Source organism: Cibotium barometz, chromosome 24 (genome assembly GCF_041138505.1).
Source record: "Cibotium barometz isolate CiBa-2024 chromosome 24, ASM4113850v1, whole genome shotgun sequence".
Lineage (NCBI taxonomy): Eukaryota > Viridiplantae > Streptophyta > Polypodiopsida > Cyatheales > Cibotiaceae > Cibotium > Cibotium barometz.
The window spans coordinates 7646826-7664152 of NC_141069.1; the positions used below are offsets into that span (position 1 = coordinate 7646826).

A 17327-nucleotide genomic window follows, 5' to 3' on the forward strand; every position below is an offset into this window, starting at 1 on the left:
ATCAACATGGTCTTGGTACCTAGATCACTCTTTCAAATGCTTTGAGTCTATGTATGGAACTATCTAAGGATAGAGAGCATGTAGAGGGCTTTCTCTTCAAATTTTGTTGAATCTAGGATTCTTTTATTATTATGAAAGGTTTGAATTAGATAAAGTGAAAGCACATTAAACTATGCATCAATGTTTTATGGAGGAGGTGAAGTATGAAGTAGGGTTTAGGAGAATCACTTAAGTGTAAAGAAGTATATACTTAGATTGGCCATTCCATTGAAATCTTGGTTTGGTATCAAGTTAGAATCCTCTCTTGTGAGAAGAGTTGGCTACACTTTTGGATTATATAGACCTCTCTTCACATTTCCTATGCATTAATCTCTCATTAATCTTCACAAAATTAAGGCTGTGCCTTCATCACATCATCATCATCATCATCATGTATAATTCACCTCTCGTCTCCTTTCTCTACCAGGCCATAGAATTTGCATTTTCTATGTTTGACTTGCTAATGACGCAGCTCCTTCCGACAATGGCTCTCTTGGTGGGCGCTCTTCTACAGCTTATCTTTGATTCCTTGATCTCCTGTTGTCTGGGCCGGCCTGCAGCAGCACCTGCACCTCGCTTTCCCCCCTCTCACGGTGAGGCGGATGAGGACTTTGATGATGGGATATCATGGCAAGGGTGGCAAGGCGATGAAGATGATGATGATGATTATGTTGATTATCATAATGTTGGGTATGGGGGTTACAGTGAAGATCCGTGGGCACTGCAAAGCTACAATGGGGGGATGATCAGGGGGTCTGATCATGGTGAGAGGCGAGGAGGGGCTCCAAGCAGTGGGGTTGCAAGGACCCAGAACCCTCCATACAATGGTAAGAGGCTAGGAGGGGTCGCAAGCAGTGGGGTTGCAAGGACGCTGTTGCCCGGCGGCTATGCGTCGGGCGTGTCGGAAGAAACCTCGGAAGGTGGTGGCGGCGGCGGCGGTGGTGGTGAAATGGAGGTGGCACTCCAACGGAGCCGCCGCGGGACGCCGTCGTACCGCCCATCCTCCTCGCCATGGGCCATGCTTAAGAGAAGTGTAAGGAAATGTGCTAGCAAAGTTTCCTTGTTCCTCATGACCACAGTGTGGGGACGCCGCTGCCGCCGCCGTCCACGGCAGTACTTGGAACGCGCCAGCCTTGCCCGTAGCAGTCCTTGGTAAGATCCAAAAAAGGGGGAAAAAAATTGGACACAAAGGAAATAACCCCGTGGAAAAAGTCAAGCTTTATGCAAACTCAAGTTAAACCCCCTATCCTCTTGTTCCTTTGTAGTGTAAAGTATACCATTGAAGTAAAACCCCCTATCCTCTTGTTCCTCTTGTTCCTTTGTAGTGTAAAGTATACCATTGAAGAAGTCATCCTTACTCCACTCCTTGCTTCAATGAATTTAACACAACACAACCTTCTTACTCTAGTATTCATTACCTCCTATCAAGTTTTCAAGGCCTTTGCATTGCAATAGTTAACACAATTTAGCATTCGCCACCAGCAAGCTTCACAAAGCTTTGTGGAAGACACTTTACAGGTTTTAAGGCCTCTGCCACTACCGATAAGCTTTCCTCATTCCACATTGAAGTTTCAATAGCAAACAATTCAGCATTTGAAGCAAGTTTCACAAAGCCCACAAAGCTTTTTGGAAGACAAATTTGTAGGCTGGTGGTTTGTTATAAGATTAAAAAAAGCATATCAATGTCTCTATCAAGGAATTCGTACATCATTCTCATCTCAAAGTGTAAATACAATCATCTAGTCAACATACGTTTTATATAGAGTCTTTTGAGTGCAAGTTCTTTATTTTTTAAGTAAAGTGTATAACACAAAAAAAAAAGTTTCAACAAGCCTCCTTGTTTATATATGCACTAGGGTAAACTTGCAACTCATGTAAGAGACTACAAACTAGGAAACAAGCACTACACCCCCAAATACAAGATCACTTTTGCGTTTTTATCTACATAGACGTCTTGATGCTTAATAATTGTTGTTTAAATCTTGTATAAGTGCTTGGGCCCGATAAATGATAACCCAAGGTTTTTCCCCATTAAAGGATGGGGATTCTCGAGTGTTCGAGAATTTTTCATAAGTATAGGAGGTATTTTATTATTCATGGCAGTATAGTCAGAAATGCTTACAGCTATCCTTAAGGATGGGGGTTCTTGAGTGTTCGAGACTCTTTCATATGTATAGGAGGTGTTTTATTATTCATGGTAGTATTGTTAGAATTGCTTGCAGCAGTCCTTGGATGTTAATGAGTCCTAAAGGTTTGTTCTTAAGAGTGAATGAACCTTAAGTATCAATTAACACCTCTAGGAAATCCTGCATAATTAAGTCCAAGCTTTCCGAAGCTAAAGGTATGGCTTTATTGCACTCCATGTATTGATGGGATCTTATCTAAGAATCCATAGGTAGGAAGGTTGGATCTACATTCTTGATGGGCCTCTTCAAAAAAAAAACATGAGCTTTTAAGGAATAGATGCTTGCCCTCATAGAAAAGATTAACTGACTAAAAATCCCTAAAGAAAAGGGTAGTTGATTTAAATAGTTAATATGCCTGCTACAAATCCAAAACTAGATAAGGCTAATCCTCGAGAGGCCTAAAGCATTCGGTGCGGTGAAAAGAGAGTTCTAAAGTACCCGACATGATGTGAGGACCTAAAGAAATTGGTCTTGAGATTTTTGTTGTGCATATCATGATGATAATGAGGATCATGATTATGTGGATGATAAACATGATGAGGAATTTGTTGTTAAGTTTATGCTACAGATGTTAACCCTTAGAATAAGCCTTCCATTTTACGTTTAGAATGGAATAAACCTTCTATTGTACATTTAGATTAGAATGGCGGGGTAGGCATCTTACACGAAGGAAGACATTAAAGAGAACAACATCATCAACTAGGCAAATTTACGTCTCTCCTTCTTCTTTTGTAGTGTTGAGAGATAGCATGTATACGCTCCCTTTTGCAAAGACGTAATGGCCTTTTTTGGTTTAAATTATGTAAAAAGTGTAACAATTTAATTGTTCATCTCGTTTTTGTTAACAAAATGTGCATTCCAAAGAAAAAACTTTTACTTAATCATACCTCACCACTATTGGACCTTTCAATTCAATCATTAATTATTCAAAAAGTGTAACAATTTAATTATTCATCTCGTTTTTGTTAACAAAATTTTTGATAAGTGCATTCCAACATTTTGAGTCAATCTTTTTATACCAAATCCATTAAGGAGATGGTATATAAACCACATCACACTTACTTGCCCGAACAACACTTGTTCTTGCCATTCGTTTTAATTAGTTTCTCAATAATTTTAATAGTAGCATGTATATTTATACTACGGACCCTATTTTTTTCCATCATAAAGCATCTAGAGAAGATTTCACCAAGGGACTCCATCATAAAGCATTTAGAGAAGATTCCTCCAAGGGACTCAATCATGTTTCTTGTCAACCCTTAGACCCTTTCTTAGCCTCGTGAATTAGCATTAGGTTTTACAAAGGTGAGTGAAACCTTAAAATTTGACTTTAAAATTCTCAAAATTTATCTACCAAACCTATTTTTTTGGGAAACTTTCCATAATAAATTCCCTAATTTTACACCTTACAAATCCCCTTTATAGAAGAGCGATGTCTTGGGAAAAAAACTATCATGGTTACTTCATAATGCTTACATTTTTGGATTAGACAAAGTTAGGCAAACTCCTATCACTCTTACAAATCTTTTATTAAAAGACTTGCACGATAAGAAAGAATTAATGCTACTTAATTCAATATATGCCTTGAGACCCCTTCTATGGTATTAAAAGAGAGACCGCACCATTCAAGATACCCCTAAGGAACATAGCCTTTTCTTTTTCTCTTTTAGCTTATGCAGCCATTTATACAATAGTGATGTGTAGACATATGCTAATAGTGGGCTGGGGCACTTTTTCCATCCTTAAGAGCCTTTTCCCCCCAAGAGTGTACAAACACTCTTACGAGTGAGTGTCTAAGTGACCTTATCATGGCACTTCACTTATTCTTCACTCATTCTTATCAATCTACTTTGAGTGTTATGCTTCTCTCTATATGTGCTTGCTTGTTGTATCTTCTTTGTGTGTATCTTCTTCCAAAAAGCCCACAAAGCTTTTTGGAAGACAAATTTGTAGGCTGGTGGTTTGTTATAAGATTAAAAAAGCATATCAATGTCTCTATCAAGGAATTCGTACATCATTCTCATCTCAAAGTGTAAATACAATCATCTAGTCAACATACGTTTTATATAGAGTCTTTTGAGTGCAAGTTCTTTATTTTTTAAGTAAAGTGTATAACACAAAAAAAAAAGTTTCAACAAGCCTCCTTGTTTATATATGCACTAGGGTAAACTTGCAACTCATGTAAGAGACTACAAACTAGGAAACAAGCACTACACCCCCAAATACAAGATCACTTTTGCGTTTTTATCTACATAGACGTCTTGATGCTTAATAATTGTTGTTTAAATCTTGTATAAGTGCTTGGGCCCGATAAATGATAACCCAAGGTTTTTCCCCATTAAAGGATGGGGATTCTCGAGTGTTCGAGAATTTTTCATAAGTATAGGAGGTATTTTATTATTCATGGCAGTATAGTCAGAAATGCTTACAACTATCCTTAAGGATGGGGGTTCTTGAGTGTTCAAGACTCTTTCATATGTATAGGAGGTGTTTTATTATTCATGGTAGTATTGTTAGAATTGCTTGCAGCAGTCCTTGGATGTTAATGAGTCCTAAAGGTTTGTTCTTAAGAGTGAATGAACCTTAAGTATCAATTAACACCCCTAGGAAATCTTGCATAATGAAGTCCAAGCTTTCCGAAGCTAAAGGTATGGCTTTATTGCACTCCATGTATTGATGGGATCTTATCTAAGAATCCATAAGTAGGAAGGTTGGATCTACATTCTTGATGGGCCTCTTCAAAAAAAAAAACATGAGCTTTTAAGGAATAGATGCCTGCCCTCATAGAAAAGATTAACTGACTAAAAATCCCTAAAGAAAAGGGTAGTTGATTTAGATAGTTAATATGCCCGCTATAAATCTGCCTAGAGCATTCGGCGGTGAAAAGAGAGTTCTAAAGTACCCGACATGATGTGTGGACCTAAAGAAATTGGTCTTGAGCTTTTTGTTGTGCATGTCATGATGGTAATGAGGATCATGATTATGTGGATGATAAACATGATAAGGAATTTGTTGTTAAGTTTATGCTACAGATGTTGATTTTAAACAAAAATGAATTAAAGAAAGGCATTGTTTTAAAGAGGTGTGTGTGCATACTTGTTTTCTACAGGTGTGGGTGTGTGAAAACAAAACTGATGGGTTGGTGTACCTAACTGCCGGATCCATAGCTTGAGTGGTTGGGTGGATAGCTAGACCCATGGTGATTGGATGGGGCTTAACATTAGGAAAGGAAAAACATGGGTAGGCCATTGGGATTGAGTCACATTTAAGTCAAGATTCAGAGAAACCTTGGAGTAGTCTCCCACATTTGTCAATGGAAGGACTTTTCTAGTTGTGTTGTTGGGATACAGCCTAATGTAGTTATAATTATTGGAGAGGCCCCGAGTAAGTCCTTCCATTTGTTAGTGGAAGGACCTTTCTAGTTGTGTCGCTAGGATAGCCTAATGTAGTTATAATTATAGGAGAGGCCCCAAGTAAGTTGCTCTACCCTTAGAATAAGCCTTCCATTATACATTTAGAATAGAATAAGCCTTCTATTGTACATTTAGATTAGAATGGCGGGGTAGGCATCTTACACGAAGGAAGATATTAAAGAGAACAACATCATCAACTAGGCAAATTTATGTCTCTCCTTCTTCTTTTGTAGTGTTGAGAGATAGCATGTATACGATCCCTTTTGCAAAGACGTAATAGCCTTTTTGGGTTTAAATTATGTAAAAAGTGTAACAATTTAATTGTTCATCTCGTTTTTGTTAACAAAATGTGCATTCCAAAGAAAAAACTTTTACTTAATCATACCTCACCACTATTGGACCTTTCAATTCAATCATTAATTATTCAAAAAGTGTAACAATTTAATTATTCATCTCGTTTTTGCTAACAAAATGTTTGATAAGTGAATTCCAACCTTTTGAGTCAATCATTTTATACCAAATCCATTAAGGAGATGGTATATAATCCACATCACACTTACTTGCCCGAACAACACTTGTTCTTGCCATTTGTTTTAAATAGTTTCTCAATAATTTTAATAGTAGCATGTATATTTATACTATGGACCCTATTTTTTTCCATCATAAAGCATCTAGAGAAGATTTCACCAAGGGACTCCATCATAAAGCATTTATAGAAGATTCCTCCAAGGGACTCAATCATGTTCCTTGTCAACCCTTAGACCCCTTCTTAGCCTCGTGAATTAGCATTAGGTTTTACAAAGGTGTGTGAAACCTTAAAATTTGACTTTAGAATTCTCAAAATTTATCTACCAAACCTATTTTTTGGGAAACTTTCCATAATAAATTCCCTAATTTTACACCTTACAAATCCCCTTTATAGAAGAGAAATGTCTTGGAAAAAAAACTATCATGGTTACTTAATAATGCTCACATTTTTGGATTAGACAAAGCTAGGCAAACTCCTATTACTCTTACAAATCTTTCATTAAAAGACTTGCATGATAAGAAAGAATTAATGCTACTTAATTCAATATCTGCCTTGAGACCCCTTCTATAGTATTAAAAGAGAGGCCGCACCATTCAAGATACCCCTAAGGAACATAGCCTTTTCTTTTTCTCTTTTAGCTTATGCAGCCATTTATACAATAGTGATGTGTAGACATATGCTAATAATGGGCTGGGGCACTTTTTCCATCCTTAAGAGCCTTTTCCCCCCAAGAGTGTACAAACACTCTTATGAGTAAGTGTCTAAGTGACCTTATCATGGCACTTCACTTATTCTTCACTCATTCTTATCAATCTACTTTGAGTGTTATGCTTCTCTCTATATGTGCTTGCTTGTTGTATCTTCTTTGTGTGTGTGTTGCTACCTTTGTGTGCTTGCTTGTTGTATCTTCTTTGTGTGTATGTTGCTACCTTTGTGTGTGTGCTACCACCTTTGTCTCCACTATGACAATTGGCATTAGACCAGGTTCTCTTGGCCCTTGTCCCTCTGTTATCTCCTCCTTGAGCTACTTTTATAATTATCTTAGATTAAGCTATCCTCTTAAGTGGAGAAGATATACCCTTGTTAACCACATTAACAAAATTCTTGCATCTTTAGGCCATTTCATGCTATAAGGTTTTATTTTAGATTTTTTTCACTATAGCAATATACATTTGGTGTACATATAGGGCCGTTTTCTGCTCTGCTCTATCGCCATTGCGTTTTTTAGCTCATCATCACAACATCTTTGTCACCATCATCGTCATTCTCATTGACTTTTACATTCCGATCACTAACATTTCTACACTACACACTCTTCCATTTTTCATACACTTTACATGTTTCTTCGTTGGCAGTCATCTCACTTGCATTTAGTGTGGGCATTGAGAGTACATGTAGGTTGTTGGGATATTTGCATTTTGTGTCAAAGATTTATTATTTGTAGACTGAAATGGCAAGCATTGATGTATTTAGGATGCTTTTGTTGGATAAAATTGATGTATACAACATGGGAATGAGGGATAATACATGAAGCATAACCTTAGGGGAATAGGTACAAAGATCAAATCTATAATAACCACCCAGTAGTAAAACTCTCAAAAGAAAAATCGGCACAACTCGACAAGGAATCAAGTAGTATAATCACCAGTAGTAAAACTAAAACCAATAGTAAAACTCTCAAAAGAAAAATCGGCACAACTCGATAGGAAATCAAGTAGGAAAGAAAGCAAGGTGAGAAAATGTAGCTGATTGATAGCTCAGTTTACAGGCTAGAATCATGGAGAGAATATGGGAGCATCTCATTGATGAAATGTAGTTGATTGATAGCTTAGTTTACAGGCTGGAATCATGGAGACAATATGGGAGCATCTCATTAGTATCTTGAGCAAGATTAGGTCACCTAATCAGATGTACTCAAAGCCTATATAATGAGGCTCATATTCTTGAATAAAAGAATCCTCCCGCTTACAAAGGCTATATATATATAGGTTTTTAGATATATATTTTTAAAGGAAGGGATTAGTTAGAAAAATAGAAGGAGAATTAGTTGGAGGGGAAATCAAGTTAATTTTATTTAGTTAAAGAATGGACAAGGTCGGTTGTTTAGGGGGGAAGTATTTTCAAAAAATTTATACTATGTATAAAAAAAACTAAAGTCTCTTTTGACACGTCATCAAAGAATGCAACGTGGGGGGGTGGACAAGGAGAGAGAGAGAGAGAGAGAGAGAGAGAGAGAGAGAGAGAGAGAGAGAGAGAGAGAGAGAGAGAGCAGACTTGTTAAGAGAAGGGAGGGAATAGTGGGAAGATGGGGGTGGATTTAATTGAGAGAGTAAGAAGAGGGGAAGGGCTGGATTAATGAGCTTGATGGGAGGTTGGTGTGTGTAAGAGGGGGGATGGGTGGCGTGTAATGAAGGGGCTAATGGGGTTGTAAGTGTGTGAAGGCAATCGTGAAAAAAAAACAAAGGGCATTGAATCAAATACCTTTTTTTCTCTCTTTTTAACTTGGGTAGCCTAACATCCTTGCAAAAAAGCATGAAATGAGAGAAAACCACGTGGCATATAAATAAATATTAATTATCAAAATTTCTTTGAAAGCTACAAGCTCCCTAAAAATAGCTCAAAAAGCTTTGTTCTCCAACTCGTAGATGTCTGACGTGCGCCGCAGCAGCAGCATGCCGAGGATAGACGTCACAAGCTTGGATCCACCCTCTTAACCTAACAAACAAGATATTGATCACTCATCAGTTATAACTGCTCGGGAGGAATCATGATGCAATTTTGGAAGCGAACACGGACTGATCAGCCAATACTGTAGTAAGATCTTGCATGCACCGAAGTCATCCACAAGGCCACCCCTGGCAAGCCCACCTTGTCTTCTACATCTAATCTGTGATAATACAAGTCATGAGAACACGATCACTGCCCACTAGTGTCTCCTCGATCAGTCTTTCAAACGGTTCTCAGAGCTCCTCGAAGGCTTCTGCAAACTCTATCATGTTATCATTCAGGCACCCGTGCTCTAGTGGCAAGCCATCTGGTATGGCCACAAACCTCAAATAAGGCAACACCATGAGGTCCCTCGAACACCCATTTGCCAGAATACGTTCATGGTCATACTCCATATTGATGAACGTGATGTAAAAGCATTGATCCAGAAGCCTCATGGCTAACTGGAACATAGGATTGATGTGCCCTTGATCAAGAAACAATAGCATGATTGCATGTTGAAGTTCTTAGTAATTACCGAGGATCAAGCTACTACTATGGACACCATGCTCTTCAAATCTTGCCGGCTTCTAGTAGTAGTCTACCTCTTTGGGAGCTATCGATGACCACTCAAATCCTGAAACAAAAGGAAGGATGGTGATAATACATGGTGCAGATTGAAACGAGACCCGTAGCATCATCAAAATGAGACTCGTGGCATCATCAACTCTAGTAACGCAGAGCGGTGAAGGTATTTCCGTTTTCCTCTGCCTTTGTTGAGAGCCGTGTTTTATTTTCGAACAAAGTAATGGCCACTTTCAACACTCAAGGTGTATCCTTGGATCACTTTTGATAACAAAAGTGGTATTTTGAAAACGGGGGAAGGGCACGTTCTTTATGTTTATTATTTTTTGGGGAGAACTATGCCCAACTCCCACCATACCATATGTATGGTTTCTTTTTCCCAGACACATTTTTCTCACTCACATAAACAGGTACAAAAGTCCTATGACTTGAGTAATGAAATAAAAGTCAGATTCAATTGTGGTAATAATGAATTTGTAATTTTCTATCTTGTTGCGAGGTACTTGAGGCTTATCGATGGCGAGCATCGCTTTAGCATCATCCCCTGTAAGTATGCTTTCAAATTTAGCACAATCCATTGAAGTTGCGGTGATAAGGGCATTACTCCCATGGCTTGCAAGAAGCGATGCAGCTACTCTACAAGGGTCAACTCATGGTATGTAGTTGAGAGAAGTCAATCGGGTTCAACCGTCAAGACAACAAGGTAAAAAATGACATATACAGAGTGTTCTCTCTCTCTCTCTCTCTCTCTCTCTCTCTCTCTCTCTCTCTCTCTCTCTCTCTCTCTCTTCCTGCTAAGAACAAGACACATGGCACCTTCACATTTCGGAGTCTGACAAGACTATGTACGGCCTCTATAATGGCACCATTCAGATCCATGGCCAAGTCCAGGTCTCCAACATGACCGAGGTGGCCATCGTAGGTGGCACTGGCAGCTTTTGAGGAGCCCGAGTTTACCTCCTCGCCTCCCTCATCGAGATTGCTGATCCTTTCTTAGTATTCTCTCATGAGCTCCACTTCCTCTATGGCCGACATTTATTTGTTAGGAGGTCAAATTATTACCTTGGGTAGCCTAAGCTACTTGTAGAAAAGCAAGCGACTACAGTAGGCCACGTGGCAGGCTACTAAGGTGCATATATATAAGCCACGTGGCACTAAATATAGTAGAAAATAAAGCACACGCTTTATTATACAATGAAGCCGTGAAGGTAGAAAAAAAAAAGTGCAAGCACATGACGCAGTAAAAAAAACAGGCACACGCCATGAGGGCCACTCTCCAGATGCAATGACCTTTGTTTGCATCAAGAAAGCTTGTAAGGGCAGCTAACAAAGAGAAACAAATTCATGATATGATTGCTAGACAAGGGTTGTTTGGAAATAAAACTTACAAAACAAGATTGTTTTTTTTTAATTCTTTTACCATGTTTTGTGTGATTGCTTGGGTAGCATACTTCATGTACTGTAGAGCATATTTGAAATGCTCGAATGAACATGAATTTGAAAGCATGTACTTGGAAGCAATGCTAGAGTTGTTGAGAAAAATATGGTACTCATGCTAGATCAAGTGTGTGGAGGAGAGGGACTCACAAAATACAAGAACAATATCTTGCTTATTAAGTTGTTTATGAATACAACTAGGCCTTGCTCAATACAAAATGCCTCCTAGCTCCACCTTTAAATAGATGAGCTAGTGGACCTTAAGTCCATTCACACTCATACCCTTCTCTTCCCCTTTTACTTAACCTTAGTCTCTTAATACCTTCCCTCAATACCAACTATGAAAGAATGGAATAGGTGGTATTGGACATAGGATACCTTTATAACATTAGGCGTACAAGGTTTGGAATATAGGTGTGATTACATTGAGATTTAAAACAATTTCTCAGCGGTGAACGGCGGCGGAGGTAGAGGCTGATACAAAGTTTGCCTCTGACTCTTTGTTATGACATTTAGAAGTGATATGTCTCGTTTGTTTACACTTGTTACATTTCATTTTGTTGGGATAATTGATCCAACAATTATTTGCCAAATGGCCCACCTTTTTGCAATGGGCACATCTTACTTTGACCACTTGATGTGACAAAGCTTGTTTGATAGTCGATGAAGTGGTTGCATTTGAAGATTCAGCTCCTCCCTTTGGCCTCTTTTCTTCATCAAGAAAAGATTGAATGACTCCTTCGAGGGTGGGATTAGGTTTGTTCTTCAGGGTGGTGACTAAGGTGGGGTACACCTTCTTGAGTGCTTTTAGCAAAACAGCCACTGCATCATCTTCATCCATTCTCACATTCCCTCATACAAGTTGAGCTATAAGGCCCTTCAAGTGAGAGATGAAGGCTCCAATGCCTTCTCCCTCTTTGAGTTCCAAGCTGAAAATTTCAATTTTAAGTGAGATCTTAGAATTCTTACCACGAGCTCCATAGAGCTTATCAAGCTCATCCCATTTCTCCTTTGCAGTCGGAAGCTGGTCCACATGGTGAATGAGAGCCTCATCAAGATGAAGCATGATGATGGCTTGTGCCCTCTCATCATCTTCAATATCTTCAGCCTTTGTTCGATCAATAACCTTAGTGCCGGAGATGAATGGCCAAAAGCCCTCTCCTGAGAACTTCTTGATTTGAGTGTTGTCCTTCAATGACATTGGGTATTGAGGGAGGTTATTAGAAAGTAATGGGCTGATTTATGAAGAAGAAGAAACCAAAAATTTATAATATTTAGGCTTAATAAGAAAGAGAAAGACTTATGAGAGTGCAACAACCCTAATCAAGTCAAGAATGTTGCATAAATAGGAGATTAAAATAGTAATTTTTATGGTTTAGCACTTAGGGTTTGTGTCCAATTACTAATTTTGATGGGGATTAGCTTCATTAGTGTTAAAGAACACTTTGTTGGGTAATTAAGATCACCATTAGTGTTTAATAAACATAATTAGTACTTAAGAACACATTTTAAACGTCTAATGACACTTATTTTGGTAATTAGATTCACCATTAATATTTAATAACACTCTTACTGTTTAAAAACACATTGGAGTAACTTCCCTTTGCTGGATTAGAATCTTCATTAGTGTTAATCAATACTATTAGTGCTCATAAGCACATTTTGAAGAGATTTGAGAGCTTGAAGATGAAGAGGAAGCTTGATGACGTGATGAATGAGATTATGATGCCTCATATGGTTGGCCACCGCTTCAAAATCAAGAGAAGGATCAGCAACAAGCTCTCACACTATCACTTGGGTGATTAGAGCAAAGAGGGAAGGATTAGAGCAAGAAAAAAAGATAAATTTGAAGCTTTAATGGAGAGCTTCAAGAGCTTGAAAGAGAGCTCTCTGGTTTTTCTGCTGTAGCAGCCGCGTCAAGCCTCCATTCGGCGTGAAAATCGAGCTGCAGCTCCTTGACTCAATGGGCTTCAAAAGCCCTAAGGCTATGCAGCCTATAATGCGCTGTAGACCGGCGAATTGTTTAAGGCTATGCAGCCTATAATGCGCTGTAGACGGCGAATTGTTGTACGACCGTTGCTGCGCAACAAAGACTGTGCCGGGCTGAACCAGTGAGAATGTCGCGACGACGAAGCGACGAACTTGGCAATTGGCTGTACGACCGCATGCGCCCGGATGTCCTCCACAACTCCCTAGTTGGAATCTCCTCAAGATGTGGCCTCTACGAATGGCTAGAAGTCCTCCACCAGTAGGGGGTTGAGCTCCACACAAGAGAAGATGAGGATTTTGACCTATTCTACACCACAAATGTGACCTACTCAACCAAAGCTCTAGATACCATGTTGAGAATAACGTGGTGCTCATGCTAGATCAAGTGTGTGGAGGAGAGGGACTCACAAAATACAAGAACAATATCTTGCTTATTAAGTTGTTTATGAATACAACTAGGCCTTGCTCAATACAAAATGCCTCCTAGCTCCACCTTTAAATAGATGAGCTAGTGGACCTTAAGTCCATTCACACTCATACCCTTCTCTTCCCCTTCTACTTAACCTTAGTCTCTTAATAAGAGTAACATCCGCAATCGATGAGTTTAAAGCTTGTTCTTATGTTCAATGGGGATTCAAAAATACCTCACAAATTAAAAAATTATAAACTCATTACCACATTTAAAAATGAGTTTTGTATCATGAATCAATAAGTAGGATTAATGGCCGCCTTCAACACTGAAGGTGTTTTGGTCCACTTTCGATATAGAAAGTATTTGGGAAACGGGGGAAGGACACATTCTCCTATGTTTATTAAATTTTGGAGAGAACTGTGCCAACTCCTCGCCATACTTTATGTATGGGTTTTTTTTAATTTCACTCACACAAACGAGCATGAAAATCTTATGAATGACGTGTAACTCAGATTCAAATGTGGTTATAAATTTGGAATTATCTACCTTGCGATGTACTCTAAGATGTCTATCAATGTCCAACGATTCTTCATGTCGAATATAATCATAGGCTTGATGTTCATGCTCATTCAAACTCTATAAGCTGTTCAGAGAAAAACACGCATACGAAAAAGACATGTTGCAGAAATGGTATGGGTTGGAGTGACATCCATCTTTGCTTAAAGATGTTTATACGTAAACGAAAAGACACACTATGTTTATACGTAAACGAAAAGACACACTTCTTAAACGAAAAGATACACTCCTTTCAAAATACGTTGACAATGCTCATGTGTAAAACAATCAAAAGAATAAGATACCCAATCAAAAGAATAAGATACCCAATCATTCTAGTTTTTCGTTTTTTTATAGTTTTGCAGGTCTTCATCAGACGTCTGCCGGCGTCTAGGGCTTTTCTTGCGTGCTCACGATGCCCTTCTTGACTTCCTTACCTTTTGCGCTGCGCCACGATGGATCATGGCCCCCGCGATGCCCGTTGCAGTGTCGTGCCTCTTTCTTACCTGGCTATGCCACGATGGCTACCGCCTGCTTCAGTTGCTGAGCCCGCCTCCGCGCTGCTGAGGGACGGCCAGCACCACCTGTGCCTCCTCTTGGTTGTACCTCACGACTGGACCACCTGCTCTTCGCTTCATTTTCTTGGCTGAGCTATGTCACCATGCTAGTGTCGCCTGTGCTAGGCGTTGCCTGGCTGCAGCTCACATCGCCTCCAACACCTTGCGTTGCTACGCTGCGTTGGTTGCCGCGCCACGTCACAGGTGAGCCGCCACAACCGCCAGGCCTCTTCCCTTCTTTGCTTCACCCGCCCGCCTTGCTGGTGAGCTGCGCCGCCACACGGCCTCTTCCTTCTTTGTTGGCAGTTTAGTTTTTTTGTCTTTTTGCTTTTTCTTTTTTCTTGCTTTGTACTTTTTCTTTTTCTTTTTCTTTTTGCTAGTTCTATTTTCTTTTTCTTTTTTTGGGTTTGCTTAGCTTTTTAAAATTTTCCCTTTTTTTGAAAAAGAGATGTAAAGTAAAAAGACAGCAATAAACTACTAGGAGGAATTTGTTTTAAAAACACAATAAACGGTTTGTAGGATGAAAAAAAAACAGCAATATATGTAGTAGGCACCCTTTTTTTTTATAAAGTTGGTATATAAAGTAAAACTGTTGATAAAAAAAGAGAGATTCATGAAAAATAAACTAAAATTTTTAATTAATAAGAGGGGTTAGTGGGGAGGGGGGATAAAAAACAAACAACAAAAGAAGAGTTAATAAGAAAATCAACCAAAATGAAAAGTTGGAAATTTAAAAGGGGTTAGTGGGGGAGTTATGAGAAAAATAAAAATGTTAGTGGTTATAGCTCAAGTGAAAAACTCAAAGTTCAAAAGATAGTAAAAGTAATTAAAAAACTATAAAATTTACCATATATTTTGACGAATGGTCCATCTTTATATAGTTGCCTTCTTGCGAACTCGCCTCGACAAACAGAACCATTGTTAAGCTACTGGCGGTATGGTGCTCTCTAATCCGGGCATCTATTCACAGGTCGATGGAATACCCATGGGAGGCACTCAAGAGCTTGTCTCTCACCCAAGCCTATGAGCAAAATATAATGAAAGAAAGAATGTGCTAATATCTGTTTGTAGTCTAGTTGAATAGATAATGAATAAGCTTATGAGAGGAAAGAGGAAGAGGGTAACAAGAGGGAATAACCCTAACTAAAAGGAAAGGAAAGTAAATTAACATATCACTCACACTACACACTCTCACGCCATAGTCACTTCTCAGCCTATACTCACTTCTTACTCACAAGCTTAAGCTCAAGCAAATGACAACAAGCACATGGCAATGAGAAGATGGCAAACCCACACACAAGCTCTCAAAAACCACAAGCCTCTCACACATGGGGAGTCCTCAAGAGTGAGCAAACCATGCCCAACACAACACACCCTAGTTCTCTCATGAGCAAGACGAAGAGCTCAATCAACCCTAAGCAAACCCTAAAAGGAGATACCTCAACCTCTTAAATGAGAGAAAGAAGCACAACACTTAATCCAACTCAAAGAGAAATAGAAAGATGGGCTCCACTACTTGGGCTAGAGGGAAACGTGATCTCCCTCACCCATGCTCTCTATAAATAGTAAAAAGGGCCATCCCGTATACATAAGAGCATAGGTGAGTCCACAAAGATACATATGAAGCTCAATGCTACCCAAATATCCTAGGGTAAAATAAAGTATATGTGCACCAAAGTGATATACATATGCAGAGAGGGTAGGTAGTGCTAAGCTTTGGTATACGAAAAGGGGTTAACATAATACACACACGTATATATATGCATATACATACATGTGTGTGTGTATACACACGTACACACACACGCACACATATATGTATATATGTGTGTATATATTTATACATATATACACACATACACACACATATATATGTATATATATATAGAGTGTGTGTGTGTGTGTGCATGGATATGTATATAATTATATATGTGTGTGTGTATATGCATGTATATGTATATATATATGTGTATGTGTGCATGTATCTATATATATGCATACATACATATAACACACACATATGTGTGTGTGTGTGTTATGGAAATGAGAATTATAGAATTTATTATGGAATTATTTGATATTTTATGTGATATTTATGGTACGCTCATTTGCCACATGGTCGTGACTAGCTACGCGCGAGAGCCTGGAGCAATGGTCGCATCATGTTGGGTGGATAAGTGAGATTTAATGTGTTTTGTGTTTTTTTGTGAGCAAATTAGTGCATGGAGTAGCGTGGGTGCGATGGATTTTGGCCGGTGCGCGGTCGTCGTATTTTGATGTGCAACGATGGTCACCCGTCCATAGTTTCATTTAATTAAATTGCTACAATTTTAATGTAAATAGACTAGCTTAGGGACCAAGTTACTTTTTTATATTAATGGCCCAAAGTAGAATGTATCAAGCTATATTTGTGAGCACTTGCCTTTTGGTTAATACATAAATACATGCATGGGGGGAGATTGAACCCACTCTTTTCTTGTCGTACAAAGCCTCCTGATGCCCATCCATACTCACCCACACCCACATCTGATCATGGAGATCAATTGATGGAGTCATCATCTTTCTCTACCCTCAAGAAAAAGCTATTAACGAGTGGTCTTTGTGGAACCCAGGGTTTGTCATCGTCTATACACTACTACAACCAAGTTTCGGCCTTAATATATATATATATAAACTATATCTGCAAAGGTGCTGCCGTCCTCCACACAACAACATCCATATATGAAACATAAAAAAAACCTTTATTTTAATATTCTTGGAAAAGCCTTATTTTAATATATAAAGAAGAGCTTCTTCTCTGTAAACCTAAGAGAGAGAACTACTTCAACTTGCTTCCATCCTCCTCTTTAAGGCCTTGCCAAATTCCTCTTTTGACTGCATAGCCGCGTTCGGGGGCTCACTCTCTCTCCATCGAGCAGG

The 17327-nt window shown here is 38.9% G+C and overlaps 1 protein-coding gene across 1 annotated transcript; it reads left to right on the top strand.

Annotated features, from left to right (window-relative positions):
- Window positions 1-390: 390 nt before the first annotated feature.
- LOC147624864 (uncharacterized) lies at window positions 391-1704 on the top strand. The gene has a single exon (XM_086818875.1). It carries the CDS (start codon window positions 431-433, stop codon window positions 1193-1195), a length of 765 nt encoding a protein of 254 aa, XP_086675001.1. The 5' UTR covers window positions 391-430; the 3' UTR covers window positions 1196-1704.
- The last annotated feature ends 15623 nt before the right edge of the window (window positions 1705-17327 follow it).

Excerpts from the sequence above, each read along its gene's own strand:
- LOC147624864 (XM_086818875.1), top strand. The coding sequence starts at position 431 with ATGTATAATTCACCTCTCGTCTCCTTTCTCTACCAGGCCATAGAATTT.